This window comes from Polypterus senegalus, chromosome 6, assembly GCF_016835505.1.
Source record: "Polypterus senegalus isolate Bchr_013 chromosome 6, ASM1683550v1, whole genome shotgun sequence".
Classification (NCBI taxonomy): domain Eukaryota; kingdom Metazoa; phylum Chordata; class Cladistia; order Polypteriformes; family Polypteridae; genus Polypterus; species Polypterus senegalus.
In genome coordinates this window covers 130,738,925-130,753,207 of record NC_053159.1, presented here as the reverse complement: position 1 = coordinate 130,753,207, position 14,283 = coordinate 130,738,925, and the positions used below count along the sequence as shown (strand labels likewise).

Here is a 14,283-nt window from a genome sequence, read left to right as displayed (position 1 = left end):
AGGAATATCGTTTCTTAGCTGAGCTGCAACATCATTTATTCTTCCTAGGTGGTAATACTTTAGCTGGGTGACTGCCTGTTTGATTGCAAGAGCTTCTCGTTCCACCACCATGTACGTGGTTTCCTGGTCTAACAGTTCCTGACTCAGTAACATGACAGGGTGTTCAACACCAGCTCAACGTGGCTCCAAGTCGTGTCCGAAGCGTCGGTCTGGAGAATGAAAGGACAAGAAAAGTCAGTAGTTTTCAAAATAGAAGCTGATGTTAGTGCCTGCTTAAGGTCATGAAATTCAGCATCAGCTCTATCATCCCACACCAGTTTGTTAGAGGCCTGTTTCTTTTTAGACAAGGGCTCCGAAAAATGAGGTACGAACAGACGGTAGTAACTCGCTAAACCTAGAAAGGCTTGGACCTATTTCCGGATGACATCCACTTTTGACTATGAAGGTGTTGTGGGGTCATAGCAGTTTATCCACCAGACACTGGAAGGTCGTGTGGGCGCCATGCAAGCCAAATGGAAGAACCTGATACTGCCAGTCTCCACTAGGTCTGCTGAACGCAGTCTTTACTTTCACAGAATCCGTTAAAGGAATTTGCCAGCTCCCTTTCGTTGGTGGACAGGTATTAAGCATTTCTTAGTTGCATGAGGAGTTTGTCCACTCGCGGCATCTGATACATATCAAATTGGAACACTTGATTAAGCCGACAGAAGTCATTGCAAAATCTCCAACTCCAGTCAGACTTCGAAACCAAGACTGTTTGACTGGACTAGGGTCTATGAGTCTCCTTAATTATGCCTAGCTCCAACATATGCTTGATTTCAAGTTCCACCTCAGTGCTTTGCTTCATGAAGTCTATAGGGGCTTTTTCTGACAATTACCCACGGTTCCGTCACAGTGTCATGCTCAATCAGAGAGATCCATCCAAGTTTCTTGCTTATCACCTCCAGGATAGACAGCATTGCTGCTTCCAGCTCCCGTCACAGGGGAGATCGTCAAATTAGGACTGAGGTTTTTTTGAATGAAGAGGGAGTGGGGCTAACCAGAGGAGGGACCTGGTTCCCTGTCCTTCCATGGTTTCAACAAAAATATGTGATAGACCCATTCACTCGGCTGATGATTGGGTTGTTTAACCAAATAGTCAACAAACCCATTGCTTTCCTTAATCTCATATGGGCCTTACCAATGGGCCAGTAATTTGGAATGGGAGGTGGGCACGATGACGATGACCCGATCCCCTGGTCAGAACTCCCGGACAGCCGTGCCACAGTTGTAGTACAGGGCCTGTGCTGACTGAGCCTTATCCATGTGTTCTTTTAGGATGGGTTAGATTCTGCGTGATATACTTTGTTAGTGGAAAGGAGGGCCTCTTCCCATCCTTCTTTTAGTATATCTGATATGCCCTGGGGTTGTCATCCATACAGTAGTTCAAATAGGATGAAGCTTGAGGAACTTCCCAGTAGGCAAATAATACACGGGAAAGCAACTGATCCCAGTTCTTTCCTTCGTCGCTGACCACCTTGCACAACATCTATTTACGCGTCTGATTGAACCTTTTGACCAGACCGTTGGTCTGGGGTTGTAGACAGAGATCTGTAGATATTTTACCCTAAGTAACTTGCCCATAATCCTGAACATCTCTGAAGTAAAAGTGTCCCCTGTTCTCTTAACACCTCCTTGGGAATGGCATCTGCTGTAAAGACCCCTACGAGCTCCTTTGCAATTGTTTTTGTGTTAGCTGTACACAAAGGGGCACCCTCCGGATACTGGATTGTGTAATGAACAAAGACCAAAATATGTTTATGTCCTCTAGCTGAGGGTTCTAAGGGTCCTACAAGGTCAACTCCAACTCATTCTAAGGGAATATCAATGTGGGGAAGAGGAACTAGAGGAGCACGGTCCCTCCTAGAAATCTGTCACAGCTGGCACTCCGAACAGAAATTATAAAAGCGACATACCTCTTCATTTATTCCAGGGCAGTAGAAGTAGAGTTTGACACGCTCAGGAGTGTTTTCGGCCCCTAGGTGGGCGCCTATGAGGAAGTGTGTGCCAATTCACAGACCTGCTGCCGGTTAGCCTTGAAACTCGCAGCATTCACCGCACCTCCCCTTTGTGCTCTGCTACACGGTAAAGCAGATCATTATTTATTACAAAACGGGTCCCTGGAGGCATAGGATGTTATGTCCGTTGGCCGTTTACTGGGACAACTGCATTATTGACAAACTTAATGGAATTGTCGTTCTATTGCTTTTGTTTAAAGGAGGCCGGTGTTTGCGTAAATTGAAAGTGTTAAGTAGAAAGAGGATCAGGGCTGACCCTCAATGGGCGGGATTTTTACCTGCGACACCACTCCGTCATCCAAGCTTGTTTCTGGAGACCGCGCCACAGAATCAACCACATCACACTGGATGGCCATGTGATTCTTCAATGCTGGTAGTAAACATGGCGTGGAGGCAGTAGGGGTTGAGTCATCCCTGTCCATTACTGGGCCCAACCTCAATTTAGGAGTGGATTTTAACATACTGCCTTTATTATCTGACCAGTCTTTCCCTAGAATGACTGGCTAGGGTGGATTAGGGAGGATGGCGACTGTGAGCATCTTTAAGGGGCCCTCGAAGTGGATCACACATGAAACAGACCTGTACCAGCGGGTTTCGCTGTGAATGCAAGTCAGATGGTGTTATTTTCAGCCATTGTCATGGTGGTGTAAAGTGGTGATCAACAACGGAAATGTTATTCCCCGAATCAATCAATGCTGTCATTTTATGCCCATTTACCAGCACCACTCCAGTATAGGGAAGAGGAAAAGGATTAACAAGAGCACTATACCTTTCTGCCTTAGCCCAGGTGCAGGCCATTGGTTCACTGAGCAGAGAACAGGGTGGGAAGTGTGCTGTACCTCCCCACACTTGAAACAACGCACTGAGGGGAGCTTGGTTGCTTGTCCTTAGGCCTGACGACGGACTCTGTGATGCGGTGTGTAGGATTGGGTTGTGCGACATGTCTCTGTTGGGTCTGGCAAGTGGACTTTTCTGAACCCTCCGATTGACAGGCTGCTCGATGACCTCAATCAAGGCTTCCATATTTTTGTATGGTTGCCTCCAGACCAGCTGGGCAAGATAATGAGGTAGGGCCTTTACGAGGGTATCGTAGGCACCTTCCTTGCATCATTTACATCTGGCTTTAGCCAGCACCCAGTTTTTCACCAGATTTCATACGCTTGCGCTCAGGTAGCTTGCACAGCATCGAACCTCCAATCGCGCCTCTTCCCTCACCTCCTGTTCCATTGTCACACTGTACCTTTTAAGGATCTCTGTCTTTAGAGTGTCATAATTGACGGCCTGTTCCTTCAGGAGATTATAATAGGCCTGCTGTGCCTCGCTCTTCAAGTGCGGTGCCAATATGTTAGCCTATTCTGCTTGCCCCCAGTGGTGCCAGGTGGTGGTGCACTCAGAAATAAAAAAAAATGATTCAGTATCATCATCTTCTAGGAGAGGTAATAATACCTTAGACAGAGCCCATGCCTGGTCTTGCCCGACATCCATGTTTGCCTCAGCCCACACGTCCAACTCAGGAAGTAGCTTGTGTTACTCTCCTGTTTGGATCTTTAGACCCTGTAGCTCTCTGGTTATGGTGGTTAGGCCAGAATTCAGGTATACTGTGAAATACTTCAGAAAAAAAATGAGTAATCAGAAAGGACTGAGTCCACACATTTAACATGTACTGACTGAAGAAAAGTGGCAGGTAGGTCTGTTTTATAGGAGATGGGCAGAAAGGGTGTGTTTTAGGACTGCCTCTCATGCACATGTGTATGACACAAGAAAAGAACATAAGCAGCAAAATTTACAAATTTTGGCATTCATATTTTTTACCTAACATTTATATCATAGCAGACTAAATTGAAATGATGTTTACTTTTAATAGCACAATATAACAGCTAATTTAATTGTTCATTAAGATAAGGATACAAGGTAATTGTGAAAGAGTAATATTTAGGCTGCCCATTGTAAAATTATTTTTGTATATCTACTATTTAGCTATATCTAATTATTTGCTATTGTCTGCTTACAGATGACAGCTGTGAAAATCGATCTCTGATTCACGAGCAGTCTATCGCCTTGGGGCTAGCCATGTTTGCTTTGCTGGTTGAACGCTGCACTGAACTACTAAGAGAGGCACGGAAAGGTAAAATGGAACTCCTTTGATGCTAAACATATCTATAATTGTGATCAGGCTTATGTCTTCATAAGTGCCATGAGAATATTTGCCCTTTATGTACCCTTCTTTTAACGTAAAAAAACTGTTGAATCAAAAATGAAGATTGTTGGTTTAGTCCCCACCTCAGACTCATTTGTGCCAGTTAAATTTGTCACTTTTTCAGTTGTACAAATATGTCAACATTGTACTTGATTTATAAGTTGAATTGCATGAACATACCAGATAATTGTTGAAATCTAAAAGTAATACATGCACCTGAATGAGCATTGTACTTTTTTTACATAGTCATCCTAATTTGTATGAATTTGTCAGTGCCAGCTGCATAGCTTACTCCTTGCAATCTCTTTGAAGTGCTGCATTTCATTTCATTGTCACTTCTGTCCTAATTGATGTGTTAGGAATATTTCCTGGAATATTATCATTTTATAAACAGTCTGTTTAGATTATCATGAACAATATCTCTGGTACCACTGTCTACCACACAACCTCCAAGCATAATAGATCCAACCCCATATTTAACTATATGAAAGGAACTTTTCTAAAACTTCAGTTTTTCTTCAGTTACACCTTTTGTCATTGTGACCAAAACATTCATTCTTTGTTTCATTGATCCATAGGACTTTATGGCAACATGTTTTCTGGCTTATTTAAATGGAATAAAAAAATAATTGTTTTATTAATTTGAATAACAGTGAGCAGATGCAGATGGTTTCATGGTTTCTTGCCTCTTGTAATAGCCACCTTTAATGAGTGACTAATTGTGGCCATGCTGTTTTAGCAACTTCTTGGTGTGTTCAAATGGCGAGCATTTTAATAAAAAATTTTAACTGGGACATCAAAAATGATGGCTTAGGACAACCTTTTGCATTCATCTTCATTGACCCTAATCCTCAGGTAGAATCACTCATCTAGTTGTAAACAGTGCCGTCAGATTTTCCTGGATGTTTCAGATTGTGCTTTGATTGCATCATTTCCCCCTTAACTTACATTTCTTAACAGTGCTGCTAACAGTTGAAATTCCAAACTGGAAAAATTAAGATATTATTTTTAAATATTTCATAATGCTTTTTAACGGTAAGTTGTCTTTATTTTTAAGTGCTTAATTACCAGCTTAGACACTCCTATGATTATTGAGAGTGGGCACAATGTCTTAAGAGATTAGAAAGGAAAGAATATTCATTCAGTTTTAGAATTACCTTAACCTTGCTTGATTTAAGACCTATAAAGCCAATCATGTTTTGAGGTTTTTAAGAATAATACATTCATTGATAAGTGGGATTAGTTTTTTGCGAGTTACAGTCACTACTTTATTCTTTTCCAACCTTTCATAAAATAAAAAATAATAGTGAATTATCGAATGAAGAATATGTCATATTAAAGCTGTTACCAGGACGAACTGGGTTAACCTCTTTTCATTTCTCAATTCGATGCAACATTCATCTTGACCAATGGTATAGAATGTCTTGCAGATTGATCTGCATTATGGGCTAACTTTCCTTGAAGAGACTATAACAGCTGCCTCTTAGTCACTTATGTTTTCAAAATACCATTATCACCTTTATTGGTTGTATAGAGTGGAATTATGCTAATGAAGAAAGTGAATCCTTTGGCATGTCTTTTTTGAATAAGGGGGATTATTTTTTATTTACTGTTTGAGCATTCTTACAGCTTCCACTACAACTGGCAATGAGAATAACAGTGAGGAAGATGATGGTGACATTAAAGTGTCGAGTTTTATCCCAGACCTGAGAGAGTTGTTGCCGAGTGTCAAGGTCTGGTCTGACTGGATGTTGGGTGACCCAGGCCAGTGGAATCCACCACCTTGCAGTCTTGTTTTACCACATGGGTAAGCCATGATCTTAAGCTATGCTTTTTTCTTTCTTTCACAGAATATGCCACTTTTTATTTTTCTAAAGAACACTGAATAAAAAGGCTTTTTTTGAGCACAAGATGCTATAAAAGGAGCACACATAAAAACATGTACAGTAATCCCTCGCTATATCGTGCTTCGACTTTCGCAGCTTCACTCTATCGCAGATTTTATAAGTAAGCATATATAAATATATAATGCGGATTTTTCGCTGCTTCACGGGTTCTGCGTACAATGGGTCTTTTTACTTCCGGTACATGCTTCCTCAGTTGGTTTGCCCAGTTGGTTTCATACAAGGGACGCTATTGGCAGATGGCTGAGACGCTAACCAATCAGAGCATGCAGTTAAGTTCCTGTGTGCTGACTGGCTTAGCGACAGAGCACCAAATTAGATTCCGCTGCGTTAACCAAGAAGTCTCGTCTCGCTCATTCAGCATCAACGCGTTTCGCTGTGTAAAGAGTTAACTTTTGTGCTCTTTTGTGTTTATCTTTGTGCGTAAGTCAAGCCCTTCGTTATGGCTCCAAAACGATCTGCTACTGCTTCAGGGCCCGTGCCCAAGCTCCAACAAAAGATGCTAACGATTACCGAAAAGGTAAAAGTTTTGGATATGTTGAAGGAAGGGAAAAGCTACACCTCTGTAGGACGTCATTACGGCATCAATGAGTCCATGATTCTTTTTATTTAAAAAGGAGGAAAAGAATATAAGATCTACCGCCGCAGTGTCCTTTTAACTAGGGCGAAAAACGAGTTGTAAGTGGTTGTAATAAGGCAGTAGTCCGGATGGAATCTGCTTTAGGTATTTGGATTGAAGACTGCCGGAAGAAGAACAATGGCGGTGCTACACAGTCGCCTGAAGAGGCACCTTTAGAAGGGCTGTAACGCTCTCCTTTGTTGTGCAGTAAAATTAAACTCATTGTTATCGGACAACTTGTCATGTCATTGTTGGTGAGTAACCATAGTTAATTTTCTACTTACTGTACTTAGTACATGTACATACGTTTAGTGCCACTGTACCCACATTTACTGTATACAGTTTCTCTTGCATTGTACGTATTTACTGCTGGTGGCCTGTGGCCTGTCTATCGTAATGTCTGTAACATATGTGATATCGGAGACACTTGATATCTTTAAAATAATATGTAGATTTTACTGTATATAAACAATGTGTTTACATACATAATTTCAATGAATCTTACCTAATATCTAAGAGAATACAAAGGGTTTATGCTGTATAACTGTGCAGGGAATATTTATAAACAGTGTGGGAGAGTTTCTAAGGGCTTAAAATATATAAAAATAACCATACAAAACATATGGTTTCTACTTTACGGATTTTCACCTATTGCAGGTGGTTCTGGAATGCAGCCCCTGCGATCGAGGAGGGATTACTGTACGCATTTTCTTTTGGCCCAAGAGCATTTGGCATCATCACATTCAAACCAGTTATAGCATGAGGTACCTACTTAGTGAAACACCAAGTATTAGTCTGTCTTTATTAACTGCAACTTGGCTTTCTTTAATAAAGCAGAAAAAATAATTCTCAGAATCTGTTACTCAAAGTGGAATTATATTCTATATTAAAAGTTCTGCATCCACTTAATGGTTTTCTAATCGTGGACTGAATGAATATCAGGCTTTTTGTGAAGTCCTCCTTTGAAATTTTACCCATTCACTTTGGAAATTAATTCCCTGTTAATTTAATTGAAAGCAGAGTCAAAATGCTGAGACAATAATCTGTTCATTTTTGCATCCATGCACACTTTGAGATGGTTTAAAAGCATCAAGTATATTTAGTAATTCATAAAATATACGCATTCTGCGCATGAATCTCTTACGTAATACAGGTTATTAAAAATGTTTCAATTATTAATTTTTTCATGGTGTGTGGTTATAGATAGATAGATGAAGCACAGTATAAATTATTGTGAACACTCACTGACTTTAGCCAACAGATAGATAGATAGATAGATACTTTATTAATCCCAAGGGGACATCCACATACTCCAGAAGCAGCAAACTGATAAAAAAAAATATTAAATTAAAGAATGATAAAAATGCAGGTAAAACAGACAATAACTTTGTATAATGTTAACGTTTATCCCCCGGGTGGAATTGAAGAGTCGCATAGTGTGGGGGAGGAACGATCTCCTCAGTCTGTCAGTGGAGCAGGACGGTGACAGCAGTCTGTTGCTGAAGCTGCTCCTCTGTCTGCTGATGACACTGTTCAGTGGATGCAGTGGATTGGATTCTCCATGATTAACAGGAGCCTGTTCAGTGCTCGTCGCTCTGCCACGGATGTCAAACTATCCAGCTCCATGCCTACAATAGAGCCTGCCTTCCTCACCAGTTTGTCCAGGCGTGAGGCTTCCTTCTTTATTCTGCCTCCCCAGCACACCACCGCATAGAAGAGGGTGCTTATAGTGCTTATGTCTTATAGTAAGTTTTATCCACTTGTGCTGCCTGGAATTCTTCAGATAGAAAGCATTGTATATACTACCAGTTACTTGAAAACTTGCTGCCATTTCTAGCATTGACTGGTGTGCCACGGACATGGCATAAAAAACTTAAATTATCTTCTATTTTAATTTAGTTGCACTTCTTTTACCAATATGTGACATCTGGGAACTCAAGTAACATGAACGCACATAAACAGAACTATGTCATTGTAGTGCACATTGCAATTGCATTTCCTGTAATAGGTGCCAACTCTTTTAATGCACCAGTTTGCCTAAGCGTAGTACATAGTGACATGCAGAGATCTTGTAGTGAGCACTGGCTCAAAAGTGAAGAATGAGAACTCTCTAGGGAGCAGTTTTTTTACATTAGAATAAAGCTTCAAGGACACAAATCTTTGCATCCACAGTAAGAGCAAACAGAACACCACAGATTTGCACTATAAGAAACCAAACTCAGTTTCCACTAATCAGACATGTTAAAAGGGGCCTCATGCATACCAACACACAGCACTAAATACACTGCTTTGTGCAATGGGAAATAAAAATTTACATCTATAACTGCTAAATCCTCAGCATTATCTATACTAATAAAAGGCAAAGCCCTCACTCACTCACTCACTCACTCACTGACTCATCACTATTTCTCCAACTTCCCGTGTGGGTGGAAGGCTGAAATTTGGCAGGTTCATTCCTTACAGCTTCCTTACAAAAGTTGGGCAGGTTTTATATCGAAATTCTACGCGTAATGGTCATAACTGGAAGCAGTTTTTCTCCATTTACTGTAATGGAGATAAGCTTCAACGCCGTGGGGGCGGAGTTTCGTGTGACATCATCACGCCTCCCACGTAATCACGCAGTACATAGAAAACCAGGAAGACCTCAAAAAAGCGCTCAAGAAAACATGCATTATATAATTGAGAAGGCAGCGAAACAATAAGAAGCGAGCGAGTGACATATACAACCATATTCATGAGTTCTGCTACTTCGGAAACAAAGCACGATGTAAACCTACACTTTAAATTAAGTTCATAGACAGGCTGCCGCTGGCGTTTGTAATTTAGTGCCTTCCCATATAAGGCCGTCCGTCAGCGGCAATCCAATAGCAAACTGCCACGGGTAAATATTCACGGGTGAAGGACTGTGCTTATGGAGAGGAAGATGAGATGGTCAGGGTGGTGTTTGACACAAACTCAGCGAAACTGCGAGAGAAAGTTTTAAGTGCCAGGACTAAGGTAACATTAAATATAGCTATGGACATAGCACGAGATGGCACCAGCACAGCTGGGAACCTTCGATGCAAGTACACCGAGTGGCTCACGTGAACTGACGTAGTGCACAGATAAAAAGCAACACTTCCAAAGAGCGGAACAAAACCGAATTACACAATTGAAAAGGCAGCAAAAAATATGAAGCGTCTGATAAGCATATTCATAAATGCAGCTACTGTGGAAACAAAGCACACGGTGGAAAAAGTCAATGTCCCGCTAAAGGAAGACAGTGTAAAAAAACCCGTGCATGCAGTGTGTCAGGTCTCAGATAAAGAAGAAAACGAGCTGTTTATTGATGCAGTAAGAAACGAATCGATGAATGAAACCTGTCATCTTTACAACGATTGACAAACACGGAATGTAACTTGAACACAACACATCCTACAAATACGAACCTGATTGAAAGAAATAATGATAATCAAATCCTTGATGACAGCAACACTCAGTAACACTCACAAAACAAATACTGTATATTGACAGTCATGTTACGTTATTTTAAAATGTTCCCTTTTCTTTTCTACCTTTTTTAACACACTACTTCTCCGCTGCGAAGCGCGGGTATTTTGCTAGTTTATCAGATAAACTGCCGGTGCACACACCACCCCCTATCAGCAATTACTGTGAGCAACTCATACTTACATATATTTCAGTGCTTCGTCAATCTTGCTGTGGTCTGATCTTTAAAATATGCATTATATTGTAAGGCTTTTAAATGTAATTTCATTGCAAATGTTATAAGCATAGTTTCATATCTTTTAATATCACTGCATATTTTGCACGTTGCTATTACAGACTTCATTGGTGCATTTCAGTAATATTTTAGCCCCTGCTAACATTGTTGATGATATGTTATTACACACACATACTTACTCAAACATGGTTAATCTAATTTGGGCTCTTGGCAGGACAAACACTAAGGCCAGCAACACTCAGTGTAATATAGGAAACCACTCTGGACAGAGTGCCAGTCCAATGCAACTGAACTCATAAAAATACCCACACAGAGACCATTGGAATTAACATATTTTGCAATGAAAATGTGAGGAGATTAGGAAACCCTACAGATACTCGAAGGAAATGTCTGGGTTTAGATATCAAACCCTGCAGCCTGAATCAATTAGGCAGTTGCACTACCAACTTCAGTCTTTTTTTTGTTTTTTATTATTTTTTTATTATTGTTATTTCTATTATTACTATTATTTATTCAGCAAAAACTTTTATCTAAGGAGGCTTAAAAGATTTACTCCTGCAATAGCTTATGTCTGAAATTGCCCAATAGGACTTTTTAAGAGAAAGAAGAGGTATTTAACTGTTATCACAATTTACTATGAGGCTTGACTGAGATTCAAGGTTACGGCCACTTTAAGTGATTTGCAGATCAAAGAGTAGGACAGGGAAGAAGCATGGGATGGATTACAGTACTGATTTATTTGTGAAAAATGACACTTTCATCCCAAATTGCAACAAATAATTCCAGAGACAATATGCCACCTCAGCCCGTCATGGAAGTATGAGCAAAATGTGTAACGCAAAATGTAACTGCACATTCCATACACTCCACCTCTCTATTGGCACACAGTGACATACAGCATTGTTTGGTGGGCAGATTATATCCGATTAAAGCATCACAGATAAATCTCCACCAGTTTGCACAGTATTCTAATTTTTTTAAGATAGCTTGGATGTTTTGGAAGCTCTGAATCATATGATGAAAAAATATGCTTGTACTGCTATGTCATTTGTACTCAAAGGTATACATAGATTAGAAATCAGCAGCATGTAGTTCAGAGCTACTTAATTATGTTGTACGATCGTCTTTGTGGAAGTTAGAGAGGCTTTGTTTCATTGTCACTGCTATCCTAATGGATGTGTTAGGAGAGTGTTCCATTCTGTGTGAATGTATCTAGCTGTCTTAAGTATTTCTAGTTATTACACAGGCATTCTGTTAATGCATACTGCATGTAAGATCATCTCATCTCTTATTGTTTCCATGAAGCACCCTTTTATTGTATTGTATTGACACATGCACACATTATTCAAGGGGGATGGTTTAAAGTCACCAGTCAGATAAACTGGCACTAGTTTTTTTTTTTTCTTCTTCTTCATAACCCACTCACGGTTAAGAAAAATTAACTCATACCCGCCTACATTTACAGCAGCTGTTACAAAAATTTATGTTCTTATTGTATAATAGTAACAATAAGAGCAGCTCACTACGCAAAATGTTTATTTTAGGTCATGTTAAGACTCGAACATGAGACCTTCTGACTAGGAGTCCGCAGCTCTAACCGCTGTACTACCCAAGAAGTCACAATAACAAGCCAGACTAACCTGATATCTTTTTTTCTCTTATAGTCCTGAATAAAAGCGCATTTGTTTTGTTATACTTGTACCTTTTGTGAAAGTGTTTATTTGATATTTGGATTTCAGTCTTCACACATTATACACTTCACGTCTATATTTTGTCATTAGTACTAAAACATGGAAAAAGTTTGTCTCTTAGGTACATAGATCTTTGTAGACATTGAACACACATGAAATACATGTGTTCCAAATAACAATATATTTTTTTGTGGCCAGGTTCCTGACTCCCTGATAAACAAGGCTTAAGTTGGGAGAGGTTTTTGCAGTTTCTCTGGCGGTTGGGGTGGGTGGTATAGTAGGCTGCCTGGGATTTTTGACACACTTACAAAACAAAAGATGCTGAATAGAGAGGTGCAAGTGGATTTAAGGTGGGCCAGATTTATGAGTTTTTTCATAACCTTTGGTAATTCTAGTGTTGTGTCTAGGGGGTGTGAGGGGAAGGGAAGTATCTGCCAAGTATGCTGGACTGATTATTGTGGTCAAAAATGTGAATCGAGCTGGGAGAAAGCAGTGCTAAATATTGCAGCACTGTGGTTTCCTGAGATAAAATTATACCTCAAGTTCACAGTAATAATAATAATAATATTTTATTTACTCCAAGTCCTTTTATTTCTCCACATCTCTCGAGCTGCAATCACTATCATTTACTAACAGCTAAAAAGCCCTGTGATGCAAGGGATCAGCATAATGTACTCTGGTGGTTTTTGGTGGAATACACCAGTCGGTCAGATAACGTCATAAAGCATTATGGGGCATTGGGGATAAAAGTTAATCTGTGCCGGCCACACAGCATATTTTCAGGTAAAAATTCTGCAAACAATGCAAAGTATTGGGTTTAGAACAAATCATACTCCACAGTATTTCTGTAGTAAACCATGGTTGTGGTATGTTTCTTGGCAGCAGCTATTATCACTTTTTTCCCCACTTAAGAGGAAATAAAAGCGAATGGTGCAAAATTACTTGTTTTAACACAATAACTAAAGCTAGATTGTACGCACACTTTTCAGAAGGTCAGTTGTCTTAAATACATTTCCACAGCTTTTTTAAAGGGATTCAGAAATAAAAAAGGAAGTTAGTTATAATCCGTAAAATGACGACTTATATGAGGTCTGTAAACAATGTCTGTGAAACCTGTGAGAGTTGAATCAAATCTCCCCAAACAAATGGAGAAAAATTAGATCCAAAAAGTATGAAAATTGGTATTGTAGTTAAATGTACATCCACACACAATATGTTAATATTTATGGTCTAAATACAACTAATTAGCAACCAGTCTCTTTCATCATTTTTAACATTTTGTACTTTATAAAATAACCCTATCAGCCTACTGTATATACAGTAAACATTCAGTATCAGCATAAGTGCTGAGTACTGTTACTACATCACACACAGCCAATCTACGCTATCCTTGCTTAGTGAAGTGGATAAACTGCTGAGTGTTACACATTACTTCTGCGTGGGAGTTAATTGAAATGTAACCATTGTGCCTAAAAAATATTTTTGGTTGACACTAAGTGGCTGTGAGGGACTTTTTTGAGCTTTTTTCTATTTGGGAGGATTTGTTTTTTGTTTTTTTTCTTTTCACCTGCACAGGAACAATTGTGGCTAACTGGTTCATGATGGCTAAAAAGTCTTATGTTCAAATTTTGTAACATGTGCAGGAAAAACAAAGACACAAGAGCAGGAAGTCGATAGGTGAAAGGTATTACTAGAGGTTAAGGCTCTAGCAGGTTTTAAATAACTGCATTTGTTTCCATTAAACTGATACTTAATTTCTTAAATTAGGTCATTTAACTACTTTACATTTAAATTCTGTAATCAATATTTTAATAATGAGGCCTGCAAGTTTGATGTTGGATATTTTGGGAGCTGGCTGGACTGAGAAAATGAGAAATGCTTCATGAAGGGCCTACATTTTCAAGAGATGCCAGCATGTGATCCCTCAAGATAGTGTGGGAAGAGACTGCAACCCAGAGAGGTAGAGAAAGATGGGATCACAGTTGGGCAAAGGCACAGGGTAAAAGGTGCTCACAATCCAGGTGCACCAACCCCTGAACTGGAACTGCCCAACTGTCTTCTGGACCTTGCAGAGCTGGGACAGTGACGGAT

At 39.8% G+C, this 14,283-nt stretch overlaps 1 protein-coding gene across 2 annotated transcripts in view; it reads left to right on the top strand.

Annotated features, from left to right (window-relative positions):
• Positions 1 to 14,283, top strand: part of smg6 (SMG6 nonsense mediated mRNA decay factor) — a 529,891-nt gene that overhangs the window by 285,210 nt on the left and 230,398 nt on the right. For both annotated transcript variants that reach the window (XM_039757209.1, XM_039757208.1), the window contains exons 11-12: positions 4,069 to 4,182; positions 5,884 to 6,061. In XM_039757209.1, the coding sequence (XP_039613143.1) occupies positions 4,069 to 4,182; positions 5,884 to 6,061 (292 nt within the window). The remainder of the gene's footprint in view (positions 1 to 4,068; positions 4,183 to 5,883; positions 6,062 to 14,283) is intronic.